At 37.1% G+C, this 18,617-nt stretch overlaps 1 protein-coding gene across 1 annotated transcript; it reads right to left on the bottom strand.

The window, feature by feature from the left end:
- Positions 1-270: 270 nt before the first annotated feature.
- iws1 (interacts with SUPT6H, CTD assembly factor 1) lies at positions 271-18,420 on the bottom strand. Its single transcript, XM_039660464.2, has 15 exons — positions 18,065-18,420; positions 17,370-17,437; positions 16,613-17,291; positions 15,259-15,309; positions 14,981-15,188; positions 14,075-14,132; positions 12,849-12,964; positions 12,516-12,666; positions 11,104-11,186; positions 10,868-10,997; positions 8,306-8,423; positions 7,944-8,055; positions 4,273-4,329; positions 3,135-3,249; positions 271-626 (listed from the first exon to the last, which is right to left on the bottom strand). The coding sequence occupies exons 1-15, from the start codon at positions 18,090-18,092 to the stop codon at positions 501-503; spliced, it is 2,100 nt and encodes a 699-aa protein (XP_039516398.2). The 5' UTR covers positions 18,093-18,420; the 3' UTR covers positions 271-500.
- Between the last annotated feature and the right edge of the window lie 197 nt (positions 18,421-18,617).

The following is an 18,617-nucleotide window of genomic DNA, read 5'->3' as shown; positions in this document are numbered from 1 at the left end:
AGCTGTTTTGGATAATCGTGCTTTATGAGCCTCTTGTTCAGTTTAGTCAAATGACATTCACATGTATATCAATCAAACCAAGAGACTTTTTAGGAATTACTGTGTTAGTACTTCAGATGAACAAACCTTGTTATTAATGATCAATAAAATTACATTATGGTTTTAAAATATAGTATAACCTACATTTGAACCATTTTGCTCACGTTTGCATTGTACGCAGTGTATTTGACACTGCAAATAAAGGTAAGAAAAGAGCAGGGAGTTCATGAGTTAAAATGTAGAACATGGAAACTCTTTATTATGAAAGATACATCAGAACCAAACACATAATGTTCCCAGTTCATCTCTCTGGGCTCTGAATACATTTTAAAGGTGCAGCTACGCAAACTCAGGCATAGCTACAGTACAGACACGCGGCTTCACGAGATCTGACGCTCAGAGCCGGCAACATTTGACAGAAAACTCAACAGAAAGAGAAAAGATGCGGAGCGTGTGGGGGGTCAGAGAGGCATGCGGTTTCCCTCTACGCTGATCTTCACCGCGTGCCCAGGCTTCGTCAGGCGCTTGATGTCAGCGAAGCGGCGCAGCTGTTTATCTACTCGTGTCATGCCCTTCTTCATCGGACCCTGAGAGACGGAGAAGAGGAGTCACACACACTGCAGACACAAGGATGCTGTGGAAAACTGATGCAAGTAAGGAAAAAAAGTCAGCGTGAAATAACTGAATCTTTTTTCAATTAACTAAAAATAAATAGGAAACGATTAAAAAAAGGGAAAAATTATATATATATATATATATATATATATATATATATTTTTTTTTTTTTTAAATATATTACAAGCAAAATTAATTAATTAATTAATTTAGCCAATTAAAAATATTAATATTTCTTTTTTAAATTAACAAAAATACAAAAAGAAACACTTACCAAAAACATACAAATATATTATTATTATTTTTAATTGTACAAAAATAAAAAAATTGTTTGTAATAGTTTCCTGTTTTTTATAAGGTGGGAAAACAAAAAAAAACATATATATAATTTTAAATTAACAAATATTGAATAAATAGCTACATGCAAAAACAAGGCAATTAAAATGATATTTTTTAATATTAACCTTAATATTAAAGGTTCTCTTTTTTTTGCTTTTTTTAATTTAGAAAAAGATCATTTTAATTGCCTTGTTTTTGCTTGTAATAAGTTTACTATTTTTTATTTATAAAATATTGATTTTTTTTTTAATTGCATTGATTATGTAATAGTTCCATATTCTTTTTTTTTGTTAATTAAAAAATATATTAGGGAACTATTACATGTAAAAAAGGCAATTAAAAATATCAATATTTGATAAATAAAAAAGAGTAGCAAAAACAAGACAATTTTAAAAAATCTTATTTTTTTAATTAACAAAAAATAAATAGAAAACAGTTACACAAAAACAAAATATAAAACCAAAAAACAAATATAGGAAATTTTTACAAGCGAATACAATATAATTAATAATATAATTAAAAGTTAAATCATTAAAAAAAGTAAATAGGAAATAACAAGCAAATTAAAAATATTTATTCTATAAATTAAATTCTTTTAAAAATAAGAGACATTATTATAAAGAATTAAATTTTTAAAAAAACAAGCCAAAAAAGAGGAAACTTTTACAGACAAAAGTGAATCCTTTTATTTTAAATAAAATAAACAGGAAATGACTAAAAGCAAAGTCGCTTGACTTACAAACACTGAAAGAAAGATCAAGTCAATTAGAAATGTGCATTTGCCGCTACTACTATAAAAAACAAACCAGTCCCTGTGAGAATGAACCAGAGCTGATAATGAACACACACTTGAAGCGCTGAGGTTTCGTGTGTCTCACACACACACACACACACTCCAGTGCTCTCGTGACGGTGACTTCCAACATCCAAAACCAAGGATGGTGGATTTAGTTTCAGTAACTTTCATTAAAGGTGCAGTGTGTAATATTTAGGCGGATCTGTTGACAAATGCAATATCACACACATAACTGTGTTTTCAGTGGTGTGTAACAAGCTAACTTAATGAAGCGGTGTGTTTTTATCAGCTGAGAATGAGCATTTCTCTCCACACACACCGCAAGTCTCCTCACATCCACATTTCTACGGTGGCCCAGAGCGGACACACGCGTTTCGTCACTGTGTTGTTCTTTGTGCAGAGAAGCTGTAGCTAATAAAACACAGACACAATAATATTCACAATTACATATCGCTTTACTGAATAATTAAGTGAACCTAATTTCTTCATCTTTGTAAAGAAAGCTCATTGCTAAACTGAAGTTACGTCGTCTGAGTTGGGTGCAATTCACAAGCTCACCACTAGATGCCGCTAAAGATTACACACTGCCGCTGTTTGAAGACTGGTTTAAGGGCCCTATTTTACCGATCTAAGCTCATGGTCTAAAGCGCATTTAGTGCGTGTCTGAATCCACTTTTGCGAGTTTAACGACGGGAAAATAGGTCGTTAGTTGGTCTCTCAATGAGTAACGGGTGTGTTTTGGGCGTGACGACCAATCACAGTCTCATCTCTCGTTCTCTTTAAATATTTAAAAAACGTGGCGCGGGACGTAAAAAATGATAACGGCGTCGGGCTGAAACTAGCAAAAAACACATTTGCGTCGCGTCTGGCGCTGTATGATAGGGTCCCTGGTGTTAGTTGGGGTCTCTCCTTCACTACACTGTCTCCAGTGCAGCATGCAGAGCCATGCAGACACTTACTGCCCCCTCAGGCGGGACCAGGAACTACAGGGGCATTCGGTTCCCCTCAATGCTGATTTTCACAGCACCCTGTGGGCGCCGCTGCTTTCTCTCCTCCGCCAAACGCCGTTTGTGCTTCTCCATCAGGCTGAGGCCTTTCCTTAAGCTCGTCTACCAATCACATAACAGTCAAAAAACCTCCTCCACCAATCAGATCAAAGGGGGGATTGAAATGGGCAAACTCTACATTTAATTTCTTTAGTCAGATAAAAACGTCTCTCCATCCCGTGCAAACTCCTCTCACTCATGATTTGAGCAAGAGACACCTGTCAATCATTCCTCTGCACTTATACCCCCCCCCCCCCCCCCCACACACACACACACACACACATGCCCCGCCCACTTACACTTCGGTTTGAGTCTCCATCCACGTTCCATTTGGGTCGAACCACGTAGTCCTTATTGGACGGCATCGGCACACGAGCCCTCGCACAAAACCCTGGGTCGCCCGGCCTTAACGCCCTGAGAGAGAGAGAGAGATTAACAATAATAAAAAATAAAATGTATTATCATTTGTATATTATTATAATTATAATATATATACACATTAAAATATAATACAATTATAATATATACATTAAAATATAAGAAAAAATTAATTATAAACGTATATTATAGTTTTTTGTTTAATATATTGCAATATAATGAAATATTTAAATCAATACTTTTTATTAATTAGCATTAAGAAACATATTAAATTAACTAAATTATATCATACAATTATTTATAAATTGTATAAGCTTTTAATTATAATAAAACAATATTAAATTATAATTTTTATGAATTAGCAATACTACAATGGTTAAACTATAATATATTGTACAGATGATAAAATATTTTAAAATTATAATTTAATAAATACATTTTGATATAATAAAATATTTAATTATAAAAATCAGTTAGCATTAATAAATTATATAATACTTTAAAATAAATTCAATATAATACAATTTTAAATTATTCCTTCATTAATTTGCATTAATAGATATATAAAAATGTATATAATTTTAAATGATAGTAATATTTTAAATACATTTTATTATAATAAGCTACTCAATTCTAATATTATAATTATAATACAATTTAATTATATAATTAAAATGCATTAAATATTAAGTTATAATGAAATGCAAATTATACAATACATATATACTCTATAATAAAATGATATAATGGAATATTAAATTACAATAATTACATTAAAACAAACTAGCTGTGATATAGTTTTTAAAAACTATGGGGAAAACAATAAAAAAAATTGGAGATTCTCACAAAAGAAATAAACTTTTTAGGAGCAATAAAATTTTTGTAATGTGGCATTTTCATAAGATTAAGCACATTCATATAATAAATAATATTTAAATTGTAGCATACTTATAAATGATGGTGGTGTCTAATTTGCTAATTAAAAAACAAATTAAAATTGGCTTTATTATCACAAAAGCTTCAGTGAACTAAGAAAACTAAAACAGTGTATAGCCGTACTTCTCCTCTCCCGTCAGCACCTTCTCCAGATCTCTGCGAGGAGTCTGTCCACCAGAACTGTGGAGGAGAAACACACACACACACACACTGAGAGCAGAGGAATCATGGGATACGCTCAGGCAAACATGCGGTCAGTGTTTGAGTCGGATGCGTGTGAAGCCGAGTTTGATCACATTCGCCTGAATTTGAAAACCTCAGTACACACACACACACACACACACACACACTAACCCAACCCATCACACACACAAATGCAGAGACTCACATGCCTTCAGTGTTTAAAGAGTTACATTTTTTTAAACAGACGAGAAAGAGAACAAACATCGGAATAGAAATCCTCTTCACATCTCTTACTGGTTTAAACCGAACACACTCGCTCTGTGATTTGCAATAGAGACTGACCGAAGAAGGATTTTGAAGGTCGATACCGATACAAATATTTGTTGGTTTTAAGATCCGATATATCGGACGATATTTTTTTTTTATTATTATTATTTCAGAAACGTGCAACAAAAATTTAACAGATTTTTCTAACATTAGTCATTTGTAGTTATTTTTGAGTTTTAACTAAAATAATATGATAATGCATTTTAAAAAGAAACTTGTTTCTTTCATTGTCACGACAGAACAGACTGATGATTGTGGCGTTAGCTAGCTTTGTGGTTAGCTAGTCTATGATTAGCCGTAATTTAGCAATGGATAACGTCAAATTGTAAAACATACATTTTCAATATAACAGGCCGAGGAGAGATAATACGTCTCATTGTTATAACTGTCACGCGCTATTAAAGAAATACTTCCGTCACATTGTCTAAAGTTAAAAGGACAGTCAGTCAACGACACTGTAACTATTACTAGCTATTTCCGCTTCACTCTCGGCAAAACTGGACGTGATAGTCAAATTTTGTCATGCTTATTTGAGTTCAGAGAACTGATGGGGATGATCTTTTAATTGTTATTCAAGCAATATATGTCTCGTGACCAACTCAACGAGTGTTGCCAACAGGAACGGTGTAGAGCGCCCTCTGGTGGACAAACTATACAACTCCAACACTCATGACATCGTTCAAGCGTGTTTCGTCCGTTTTTATTTTATTTTTGAAATATTAATTTATCGGCCATTATAACTGCCGATTCGGATAGTTTGGAAAATGCCTAATATCGGCCGATAATATCGGTCTGGCTCTGCTTTGCAATTAACCCAAGAATCACATGCGTTTTGATTCCCTACAAAGAAAATAAAGACAAAGGTTTTTAAAACCTTTAAAACCAACATGAAAAAGAAATTATAAAATCGTGATTTTTCTGAAAAAAACAAACAAAAAAAAACATGATATGCTCTTTTTGCCATATCGCCCACCCGTACATCAGTGTTAGAAACATTCCTGAACTTGAGACAGGCTCATGCTCTCTCTCTCTCTCACACACACACACACACACTGAACCTGAGCGCAGGGGCAAAGACGTTGGGCTCCTCTGGCCTCGCAGACGTCTGAGGCTCACTTACACCCACAGGAGAGGAGACAGATGAGGAGAACGTCACTGGATGTGTTAACATGCACAACTTCTGTTTCAATCCGACTCATTTAGTGTGTTTAAACGTGTTGTTTACACTAGCGGTGTAGCGATACACATATTCGCATTGAACCGTTCAGTACACATTTTCAAAGCGAACGGTTCATTGGACCATTTTTTGCTTGCGCGTGGCAAGCGCTCTCGAGATGCCGGCGTGACCACAACATTGCGCATCATCAAATGGTAAATGTAAACGAAGCTGAGCTACTCGTTATTGTGTGGTTGACGGACCGTTTATCAGTTTGGACCAATGCAGCGCGAGCCGATCTTCATCATTTGAGTTCGCCACTGAAGTAATAACATCGCTGCGAGATCTAGTGAGAAACATTCACATTTATCACACCGTTATTAACGGATCAAAACCAGGATAAACATTGTGCCGAGAATTAACTAACCAGTGTCCACAGATCAGCAACATTCACCATGAATTTACTGTATTACACTACTAACTGTAAGTGTGGCAGGAATAGTCGGCTATAATGCTTTCAAGTAACATCACGTCGGTTTTATTTGGACATTATGAATACAGTTGCTGCCCTCAAATGTTAATATGAACTAAAATAAAGCTGTTTATAACTACTACAATATTCCATTTCATTATGTCCAAGGAGTTGTATAGTTTTATATGCTCCTAAGAAGAGTCAAACTTGAAAAGTATCGCTAAAAAAATATCATACTTTATGATGTTAGTTTTCATAAAAATATAATTTAAAAAAATAAATTTCTCTGGCATTTCTTTCTTTTTGCTGAATCGAAAACGTGCCGAAACGAACCGTGAATTGTGCCACCTCTTACACCTCTAATGAACACTAAACTAGTGATCGGGTTGATGTGTGCGTTTATGTCACGAGCTTCAAATCGGGATCGTTTTTCACATGTGCTCACTGAATGAATATACAGTTTCCCGCTGTTTGTGCATTAGTCAGTCCCTCCAGAAAAACATGATTATGCGATCGCACGATTCAGTGCATAATCATCCAAAGTCTGCAATTTTTCAAATGAACTACCCATTTCAGAGCAAAATATGCGGGGCTTGCATGATTTCACAATCCTCACATTTTCGTTGCAAAAAAAAAGTCACGTATATCTTAGCAGAAAGTTCAAAAATGTTGCGTTAGTGTCACACGAGAGCAGAAGTTTCCCCCTGTTGCCATGGGAACGCTATGAAATGACGTAACCTATTTCCATGGGAACGCTATGCAATGACGTAACCTGTTTCCATGAGAACGTTATGAAGTGACGTAACCCATTGCCATGGGAACGCTATGAAGTGACGTAACCTGTTGCCATGGGGACGTTATGACATGACGTAACTTGTTGCCATGGGAACATTATGAAGTGACGTAACCTGTTGCCATGGGGACGTTATGACATGACGTAACTTGTTGCCATGGAAACATTATGAAGTGACGTAACCCGTTGCCATGGGGACGTTATGACGTGACGTAACCTGTTGCCATGGGAACGTTATGAAGTGACGTAAGCCGTTGCCATGGGGACGTTATGACGTGACGTAACCCGTTGCCATGGGGACGTTATGAAGTGAAGTAAACCCGTTGCCATGGGGACGTTATGAAGTGACGTAACCTGTTGCCATGGGAACGTTATGAAGTGATGTAACCCGTTGCATTGGGAACGCTATGAAGTGACGTAACCTGTTGCCATGGGGACGTTATGAAGTGACATAACCTGTTGCCATGGGGACGTTATGAAGTGACATAACCTGTTGCCATGGGGACGTTATGAAGTGACGTAACCCGTTGCCATGGGAACGCTATGAAGTGACGTAATGACGCGACGTGTACATCATCGGGACTGGTGCGAGTGGAGGCAAAGGAGGATTATAGAATGATGGGACACTCGTTTATTTGACACTAATTCATCATCGTTCTTCACGTCATCACACTGATTCTACATCCTTTCAGTTTCAGCGTTCAATCCGATCAAGTGTGCACATGTTCTCTCGATCGGATTAGAAAAGGAATAAGCCACAGCTCTCAATCGGAGCGATTAATGCGTGTACATGAAGGCCTTTGAGCCGTGTCTTGTGTGTGTGTGTGTGTGAGCGTGACCAGCAATGCAGTGCTGAGTGTTACCTGAGTCTCCGGCGCGGGGCGATCTGCTGGTCCAGGTCTCTCTGCTGGCGCTCTTCTCTCGTCATTCCCTTATAGTTCGACGTTAAGCCGAAGATGGGCCGCGACCACTCATCTGTGCACACACACACACGTCTGGTTTACCATCTTTGTGGGGACTCTCCTGTTTCTTTACAATAACCCTAAACCAACCCATCACACACACACACATTCTGTATGATTATACGCATGTTTCCTCAGTTTAGGTCACAGTGACACGAGTCCCCATGAGATCTGTGTTCAGGTTTAAGTCCCCATCGGGATAGAAAAACACACACACACACACACACATATATATAGAGATGCAGCAGTGGAAGAGTTCGTACTGATGAGTTTGAGCGCGAGGTCTTTGTTGGGCCGGGACTCTTTGGGGTGTTTGTAGAGGTACATGACGGCTCGGCCGATCCCGCTGAGCTTCAGTGTTTCCTGACTCACGCTGGGCAACTGTGGACACACACACACACACACACACACACACACACGTAAAGATCACTCATCACATCCCTTTCTCTTCTTTAATTGAACTTTTACAATCTTATCAGGACAAAGATAGGAAGATAATAAACAAATATATGGTCCCCACTCCACACACAAAGAAATAAATTAAGTAGTTATATTTGAGTTTCTTACCATAACAGCATTTAAATAAATAATTATTAACATCTATATATATATAATGCATGCATAAACAGTTTGAGTTTCTCATATTTATATCATATGATGTAGTGCAGTTTTTTAGATTTTATACAACAGTTCAATACATAAGAAGTTAATATTATATTTTAGATACAATATAATTGTCTGTTTGTGCTCAATTTTGCCAACAATATTATCTATAAAGCCAGAGCAGAGCCGTTAGCGACAGCGGTGTTTAATTTCTGAATGAATCAGCATTTTGAGCCAATCAATCGAGTGAACCAATGATTCGTTCATAAAGAAAGCAATACTTCATTCCTGGATGAATCGCATGAATGAATGAATGAATGAATGAATGAATGATTTAACGACTCACTTAGACATTTAATGCCTACTGGCAGTTTTAATATCTTATTTAGAGTATCAATTCATTATTGTTATTCATATTTCCCTACTAATGAAAAAAAAACTAAAAAAAGGCATATTTGACCCCAAAATAAAAACCTAAAAATCTGTGTAATAAATTCTGTTAAATCAAAAAATTATATCATATGAATTGTTGAATCAAATAAAAAACAAATTGTAACATTTATTTAATGCTTTTCTCATTTAACACAATAATGACTTTAAATTATCTTTTGGGTTTCATTTCCAAATTTGATTTGATCAAATCACCACATCGTGTAATTAATGAGATTACCACTTTTAATCGATTGACAGTCCAATATACCCCCTTAAAAGAAATGCATGCATGCACTCAATTTCTTTACACACACATTCATCACAGGGTGTAAAAACGACGATGTCTAATAATAAACCGAACATTATATTATTAAAAATTGAGCTTAAACATTATATTGAAGCCCTAAAAGATGCAAGAAATAAAAAAGCGAAACGGATGTATACTATTTTTGAATCCCTTTCTTTTTGGATTTTTTTGTAATGATGTTTCCCCTGTTTAGTTTATTTATTTATTTTTTCTGTCTATTGTTTCTTTGATGCTATTATGAATGTAATACTATATGATCCTCTGTATGTGTATGTTATATATTGTTCTTGTTATGCAATAAATATAATAGGGCTCTAGTCAACCAAAGAAATCCTTAGTCGACCAAAGTCGAGTCCTGTGCAACGATTAGTCGACTAAAAAAAAAAAAACGTGATGTTTTGATTAAACATTTTTTAAACAATTGTCATTGAGCATTTATAAAACAACAACGAAAAAACATCACAAATAAATAAAACTATAATAATAATACAATTCTTTGAAAATTAAGTGATTTTTTAACTGCAAAGAGTGAGGAGCTCTGTCCTCGGTCTATAGTAACAGTCACTATATAATCAGTCAATATATAACTGCTATCTGACACATAATGAAAAATCACAACAAAAGCTCTCGTTTATACAGGCTTTATATATTCTTCTTTACTTTCAAAGCTATGGGTTAACTTTTGTCCTGACGATCAAGGGGTTTTAAAACAACACACAAAAACCCAAATAGCCTAAAAACAATCCTAATAATAGGCTGTAGGACCGCGTATAGGTTTATTTTCGTTTTGTTGCATTATTTAGGCTATTTTCAAATGCGTCAAGTGTACAAACAAAAACATTAAGAAAACACAATCTATTGAGTCAGCATGATATAGCCGTTAAAAGGCTGCTCACGTCTTTTGCGCGCTCAAGTTCGATTTCAAATGTAGGCGCGCGACTTGCGCGCTCATAATGGAGCAACGCGATCGCCTCCCTCCACAGTCTTGTCGTCTTTGTTTTAAAATGCAGCCAGACAAAAGATTTAGATTTCCTGGACATTTTGTCGACTAAAGCCAAAACAAGCAGCGTTCTAACAGAATGAATACAGCATCCCTTACCGAGCGCGAGCAGCAGCGCAGCCAACCACAGGTGCGGTTCCTGAGTGTATTATGTGTGTGCGCTAAACTGTGGCGCAGTTACAAAAATAGCCTAAATTAAAGCATTTAAAGGTGGGGACAAAACATAGGCTAATTATATTTAGAATACAGTAATAAATAACTGCTTATAAAGGAATAAATATCAAGGAGTAAGTCATTGAAAAATTCTTTCTGTTGGTAAAAAAAAAAAAAAAAAAATGCAGCTGGTCAACCAATAAGAATGTCAGTCGACCAAGACGGCATCGACCGATTAGTCGACTAAACGACTAAAGTTGACGGCCCTAAAAAATAAATAAATGAATAAATAAAATAAAAAAAGATTAGTTGTGTGTTTAACAGACTCACTTCCTGCAGGATCTTGAGGAGTTCCTCTCGGATCTTCAGCGCTGGGAGACTCCGATCCGGGAGAGGACTGATCCACTCCTTTATGGCAGCCATCACACCGCTGTCTATAAACGTCTCCTTCAGGTCCTGCCTACACACACACACTTAATCACACTTCTATTCTAATATCAGACGACAGACTCTAAACACACACACACACACACGTTGATGCTTCAGCAAGACGAGGAAACACTCACTTCTTTAAATGCATCACCACTGTGGGGAGCAGCATGAGCTTCTTCAGAGCGGGTTTCTTTGAACTGTTTAGAGTCCGGTCCTCCTGAAACACACACACACACACACACTGTAAACATGAATCCTGTCCCACTGAGGGATAGGGCTGAGTATTGAGACAAATTTCACAATTCGATTCGATTTCGATTCACAAGCTTGCAATTCGATTCGATTACGATTCAATATTGATTATTTTGGATATCACTTACAATAAATGGCCATTTTTCTCAAGGGAATCAAATCTCTTAAAGGGATACTCCACTTTTTTTGGAAATAGGCTCATTTTACAACTCCCCCAGAGTTAAACAGTTGTGTTTTACCGTTTTCAAATCAATTCAGGCGATTTTCTGATCTTTAGAAGAATATCTGTAACCAGACCTTTTTTGGTCTCATTGACTACCATAGTATATTTTTTCCCTACTATGGAAGTCAATGAGACCAGAAACTATCTGGTTACTGATATTCTTCTAAATATCAGGAAATCGCCTGAATTGATCCAAAAACGGTAAAACACAACTGTTTAACTCTGGGGAGTTGTAAAATGAGCCCATTTCCAAAAAAAAGTGGAGTATCCCTTTAACTAATGCTGTAAAGTATGGGAGTCTAGTTGTAGCCTATAGACTTCATTAGCCTAATATGAAGGTAATAATGAACTGTTTTGTAGCTATACAAACACTTAAATTACACTTTTATTTATTTGTATAATAAGAAGATTATATGAAATATAAACATTTAAATGGTGACTGTCATAAAAACTCGCCAGATTTATTCAAATATGCATTACATATTGAAGAACACTAACGAGTGTGGACTAACGAGTTTATGTGGGTTTTCTGAGGTAAATATGACGATACATGACATTGATTACAAGCTGTTTAACGGTTGAAACGCTGATTGAGCGAATCAATGTGACATGATACTGATTTCGATAAGTTGTACTCTATCTTTAACACACTTTCAGATGCTCATTCATGTTTAACTGGTATTATTAAGCCGGACGAGAGATCAGCGCTGCTGCTTCTCTTGAGCTGCGTCGGAGCGATCAAAACGTTATTTATGTTTTTGAATTTCTAAAGAAAAATTGAGACTTTGTTTCATATCAATAGTAACAAAGGACAAAGATTATTGCGATTTTTTAGATGCGCGCAGCCGCGATACAATGATCCATTCATTCAAATGAAACAGGATGACTAATCGATTCTTGAGATTTAAGAATCGATATCGGTTTGTAAAAATGAGAATCGATTAATATCGAGAAATCGATATTTATTACCCAGCCCTACTGAGGGACGAGTTATGATCATTTTCTTTGATAAATCAACAGTATGTCACGGATACTCTCTTATTAACTCCCCCGAAACACACACACACACACCTCTGCAGCCTCTGTCATTTTGGTGATCATGGCGCTCACGACATCGTCTGCATCACTGATGAACGTTCCTCCGTCTCGATTCCGCCTGCGTTTGCCGCTCTGAGCTTTCTTACGGGCCAACATGATGTCAAAGTCTGACATGTGAGACATGCTGAAACACACACACACACACACACTTACATCTCCTCCATGGGCTAAAACATTCTAAATGCTTTCATTCTTACATCACTTCCTGTTTGCTGTTACTACAGTAGTCAACATTTGATCAAAACCTTTCAACAAAGTCATGAATTTTGAACAACTGTACATTAGCGGATGGAGGGAATCACTCACTCTTTCCCGCTTCGGTCCACATCATCATCATCTGAATCCGACTCGTTGTCCATTTCCTTCTGACCCGAGACCTGAGCCTGCGCCCGCTCGCCCTCCAGCTCATCCTGATTAAAGCCCTGAACACACACGAATCATTCCCATTACATACACACACAGGGTATATACAGTAATCCTTAAGTTAAATGTACTACTTTTTAATACCCTTTTTACTACCTTCAGAATTTTTTTTAAAACCATCACGACACTGAATTGCAAGTGTTAACCAGCGACCTTTCTATTACACAGATTTTGACATTTATAACATACAAAAATGAATAGATTTAGAGCACGCATTCCATTTTTATGTTTAGTGGATTGTATTTGCGACCGAAGTGCATTAGCTCCCATCCAGTTGACATTGATGTTTTTTTACACACCAAACAATAGAGGGAATGCATTGACATCACTTTCCCGCCGGTACAACCCCCCTCAGCCTGACTGAGTGGCAAAAGATCTGCTGCGTGACTGGATTTAATAGGGGAAACTATTAAACGAAAATGCGACTAAAACTAAAAATTTGATCAATTTAAACTATATGTTGGACTCAATATAGTTGGACTCCTAACAACTTACTAAAGATCCAGTGATCCATGGATATTGACATGCAGCCAGCAATCGTGTCGCCTGACATTTATGTTTGCCTGATTTCAATAAAAGGGAAATAAAAGCAATATATAGATCTACATAGGCTAAAGCAAATTTGCCTGTGAACGCTTTATATAAATACAATATACCTATATTGGTCTAAATCCGGGTGATCACTTATATCAGGGTTATATAGCCTCTATATATCGTCCAGCTCTGAATATGACGTCAGCATCAAACATAGACAGAGACGAAAGATCTTTGATTGTGCCCAGATAAGCTAAAGCCCATATTTATACGGACTAACGCAAACACAAAATAGGACATCTGATAGTCTGAAAAAAAATAATACCTCTCAGACTACATTTAACACTTTTAATGGCCTTAAATTTGACAATTTTGATTTATCACTTTTTAAAACCCCGCGGACACCCTGACACAGTACAGTCACATATACTACACAGCGCATGTCAGCTGCTGTTTATATCTCCGTAGACTGTAACTAAACGAATACACAGCGCTACAGAAATAAATGAGACTTGAGATAATTCTTCATATGCGACTCTGACGTGATTAATGGTAAAGAGAGAAACTTTACTCACGGTAAACTCCTCCTCTTCCTCATCGCCGGACTCTCCGAAGATATCTGCGATCATTTTCCTGAGGGACAGAAAGAGACGGTTACACACACACTCTCTCTCTCTCACACACACTCGGCCACTCACACAGTCGGTCACTCACACACACACTCGGTCAGTCACACGGCCACTCAGTCACTCACACACTCGGCCACACACACACTCAGTCACTCACTCACACACTCACTCGGTCAATAACTCACTCGGCCACACACTCACTCGCTCGGCCACACACTCACTCACACACTCACTCAGTCACTCGGCCACACACTCACTCACCTCGGCCACACACACACTCAGTCACTCACTCAGTCACTCACTCACTCACTCACTCAGTCACACACTCACTCGGTCACTCACACACTCACTCGGCCACACACTCACTCACACACACACACACACACTCACTCAGTCACTCACTCACACACACACTCACTCAGTCACTCACTCACTCACTCAGTCACACACTCACTCGGCCACACACTCACTCACACACACACACACACACACACTCACTCAGTCACTCACTCACTCACTCACACACACACACACACACACTCACTCACTCACTCACACACACTCACTCGGCCACACACCCACACACTCACTCACTCACTCACACACTCACTCACTCACACACTCACTCGGTCACTCACACACTCACTCGCTCGGCCATACACTCACTCACTCACACACACACTCACTCGGTCACTCACTCACTCACTCACACACTCACTCGGTCACTCACACACTCACTCGCTCGGCCATACACTCACTCACTCACACACTCGCTCGGTCACTAACTCACTCGGTCACACACTCACTCAGTCACTCACTCTCTCTCACACACAGAGTGTTACAATCACTAACTCTTCCTGGTCTTCGCCGGATTCGCTGTCGCTGCCGAACAGAGCCTTCTCGTCCTTCTTCCCTGCATCCGCCTTCATCGCATCCTCCTCATCCTCACTGTCCGAGCCCAGCTCCTTCAGTTTAGCTGCCAAACTCTTATCAGGACCCCCAAAGCCTTCATCACTGCCAGAGTCTTCATCATCAGACACCAGCCTGCTCTTCTTCACCTCTACAGAGTCACAACAATCATCATCATCATCAGATGACATCATACAGTGAGCGTTAATGACAGACAGTACCTTTCTCTTCATCTTCCTCACTGTCTGACAGAACGGCCTTCTTCCTCTTCACTGGAAGACAAATCACAAAAAACGTCATCACTGATAGATTATGGATTTATTATAATAAACTAGTATTATAGTTATTAGACTATAAAAATAATATTGTAAACAATAACATTAAAATTGTATTACTAAGAGTATAAATAATTATGTATATATTATTAATAATATATAATACAATAGTGTATTATAGTTAGATAATGTTACCATTACAATTATAATATCATATTTCAGATAATATTTATAATTATATATATATATATATATATATAATGAATTAGTTTAAGATTATAATAATCAATCATTGATTATAATCAACATAATTATAAAATATGTACTTTTAAGTATAATAGTCAAATTATTATAACATTATAAATAATTAAATAGTTTTTAATACATGTAAATAATACTACTAATATTATAAATTATATATATAAAATAATATTATAATTAGGGCTGTGCAAAAATTAATTGCGATTAATCGAATCCAAAATAAAAGTCTGTGTTTACATAATATATTTTTGTGTGCTGTATATAATTATTTTGTATATATAAAAATATATATATATATATATATATACACACACACATGCATGTATATATATATATATATATATATATATATATATATATATATATATATATATATACACACATATGCATGTATATATTTAAGAAAATGTGTTATTCATATATAAAACATTTATATTTATATAATATAGATTATGTATTTATTTATATATACAGAATTTAAGCGCAAATAATTCTTAAATATTTACATGCATGCATAGGTATTTATATATACAAAATAATTATATACAGCACACACAAATATATTATGTAAACACAGACTTTTATTTTGGATGCGATTAATCGCAATTAATTTTTGCACAGCCCTAATTATAATCTGATTGGATTGGCATTATAAATATATTATTAGTAGAATAATCAAGATTAATCATAATATAATTTAATCTATCATTGTACTACACAGTCTAATTATAATAACATTATTTAAAATTATGAATACATTAATATCATTTTGAATGTAATGTATTGATAATTTAATGTAATATATATATAATTCAAACATATATTAATGTATTGATAATTTTATTATAATTAGACTGTAGAAAAATATAGTAATAAATAATAGATAAAAAAATATATAGCTACACACACACACACACACAAATAAAAAGCAGAATATAGTAAGCAAAAATAGAAGTATAATATTAATATAACCCTAAATAATCATACGTATATTAAAAATGATAATGAAACAAGTTTTTTTATTAGTAAACAAACATACCGGGCTTCTCCTCCTCTTCATTATCATCATCATCACTAGCCAGAGCTCGTCGTTTAGGCCCTTCATCTTCATCACTTCCCGCCTCCTCCTTCGGCCTCTCCTCCTCTTCCTCACTGTCCGAGTTCATCACAGCTTTCCACTTGCCCGTCTCCTTCCTCCCTCCCTCCTCCTCTTCCTCAGCATCAGAGTCTCTCTGAGTTTTCTGTTTGGGTTTGTCCTCGTCTGAATCGCTGCCCGCCTCTGATTTCGGGCTGTTTCTCTTCTCGGGTTCCTCCCGGTCGGAGTGCGTTTTCTCTTCCTCTTCCTCTTCGTTCTCAGAGGTGCTCGCTCTTCGCTTCACAGGGGATCTGCCCTCCTCTTCCTCGTCGTTCTCAGAGGTGCTCGCTCTTCGCTTCACAGGGGATCTGCCCTCCTCTTCCTCTTCGTTCTCAGAGGTGCTCGCTCTTCGCTTCACAGGGGATCTGCCCTCCTCTTCCTCTTCGTTCTCAGAGGTGCTCGCTCTTCGCTTCACAGGGGATCTGCCCTCCTCTTCCTCATCACTGTCTGCAGGACGGGGCGGCTCGGGCTCTGAATCGCTCCCGTCTCCGGCTCCTCTTCCACGGGCCTCGTGATCCGAACTGCTGTCTGCGTTCTCAGACTTCCTATCGTGTGCGGCGTCCTCGTTATCACTGACGTCCTCCTGCGTGACAATCAGAGAGTTAACGTCTGTAATATGAACACAACTGGAACCAAACACAAACATCGGATCCAAACTCACGTCAGACTGCCGTGATCCGGGTCTCGCGTCTTCCTGCTCGTCCTGAACGGGAGTAGCGCTGCCGTCATCTGAGCAAACACACACTCAGTCTCAGTTCAAGCTACAAATATTCATACACCAGGGTATTTAAAAAAAAAACATGCCATTACCATGGTATTTGTCCAAGAAAACATGAAAATAATAAAGTATGATGATGAATTATAAGGTAATGTATGTGTACTATACTCAAACACCATGATATACTAAGATTACCATGATGGTATGTCCAAATGAATGTCATTACAATGGTATACGTCTAAAAAACATGAACATATCGTGGTACTTTGATGAATTATACGATAATGATTGTGTACAATACTCAAAAACAATGGTATGCTAAGAATACCTAAGTATTACCATAGTACATGTCCAAAAAATGCACATATCATGGTACTTTGATGAATTTTCTGATAACGCATGCGCATTATAATCAAACTCCATGACATACTAAGAATACCATGGTGTTACCGTGGTATATGTCCAAATGCATGGCATTACCATGGTACATGCCCAAAAAACATGAAAATATCATGGTACTTTGATGAATTATATGGTAATGCTCGTGTACTGTACTCAAACACCATGCTATGCTAAGCATGTTAGCATGTTAGTGTTTCGTAATTGTCTGGAATCAAAACAGTGTGTTCTGGTTGTACCTGAGCGGATCTCCTCGTCTCCATCCATCTGGACGGAACCGCGTTTCTTCAATTTCACTTGAACACACACTCTCTCTCACACACACACACACAGACAGACGAATAACAACAATACACCCAGAACAGAGTCTGGAGTGATGTCAGATCCGCGCCGGTACTGCAGTATCAAAACCCGGATCTTCTGTTATCCCGCGGAAATCTTCAATATGTCCGAGTCGTTAACATGGGCTCTTATTAATTATAGTTTCGACGTATTAATGATGGTCAATAACTGTCCGTGTTTTCCATTCTTCCTCTAAAATGGTGGTGTCGTCGCACAATCAACGGATGCGTGTGTGTGCGCCCCGGCGCTTTGAAATTACGTCAGTCAAAACGTCATCATTTCAGGGGCGGGTCATAGTAAGCGCGCGGTTTTTTAATCTAATCATAAATCAAATATATTTCCAATTTCCATTTCATAGAGTGCTTATCACGAAGATTGCACAATCGTTCGATCGATTTCTTATTTAATAGCTAAAATATTTAATAGTGATTGTTATCATTTCGTGTAATT

The sequence above is a fragment of the Pimephales promelas genome, chromosome 16 (genome assembly GCF_988280905.1).
Source record: "Pimephales promelas chromosome 16, fPimPro1.hap1.1, whole genome shotgun sequence".
Classification (NCBI taxonomy): Eukaryota; Metazoa; Chordata; class Actinopteri; order Cypriniformes; family Leuciscidae; genus Pimephales; species Pimephales promelas.
Note: the sequence above shows the minus strand (reverse complement) of the source record. Positions and strands in the feature narration are given on the sequence as shown.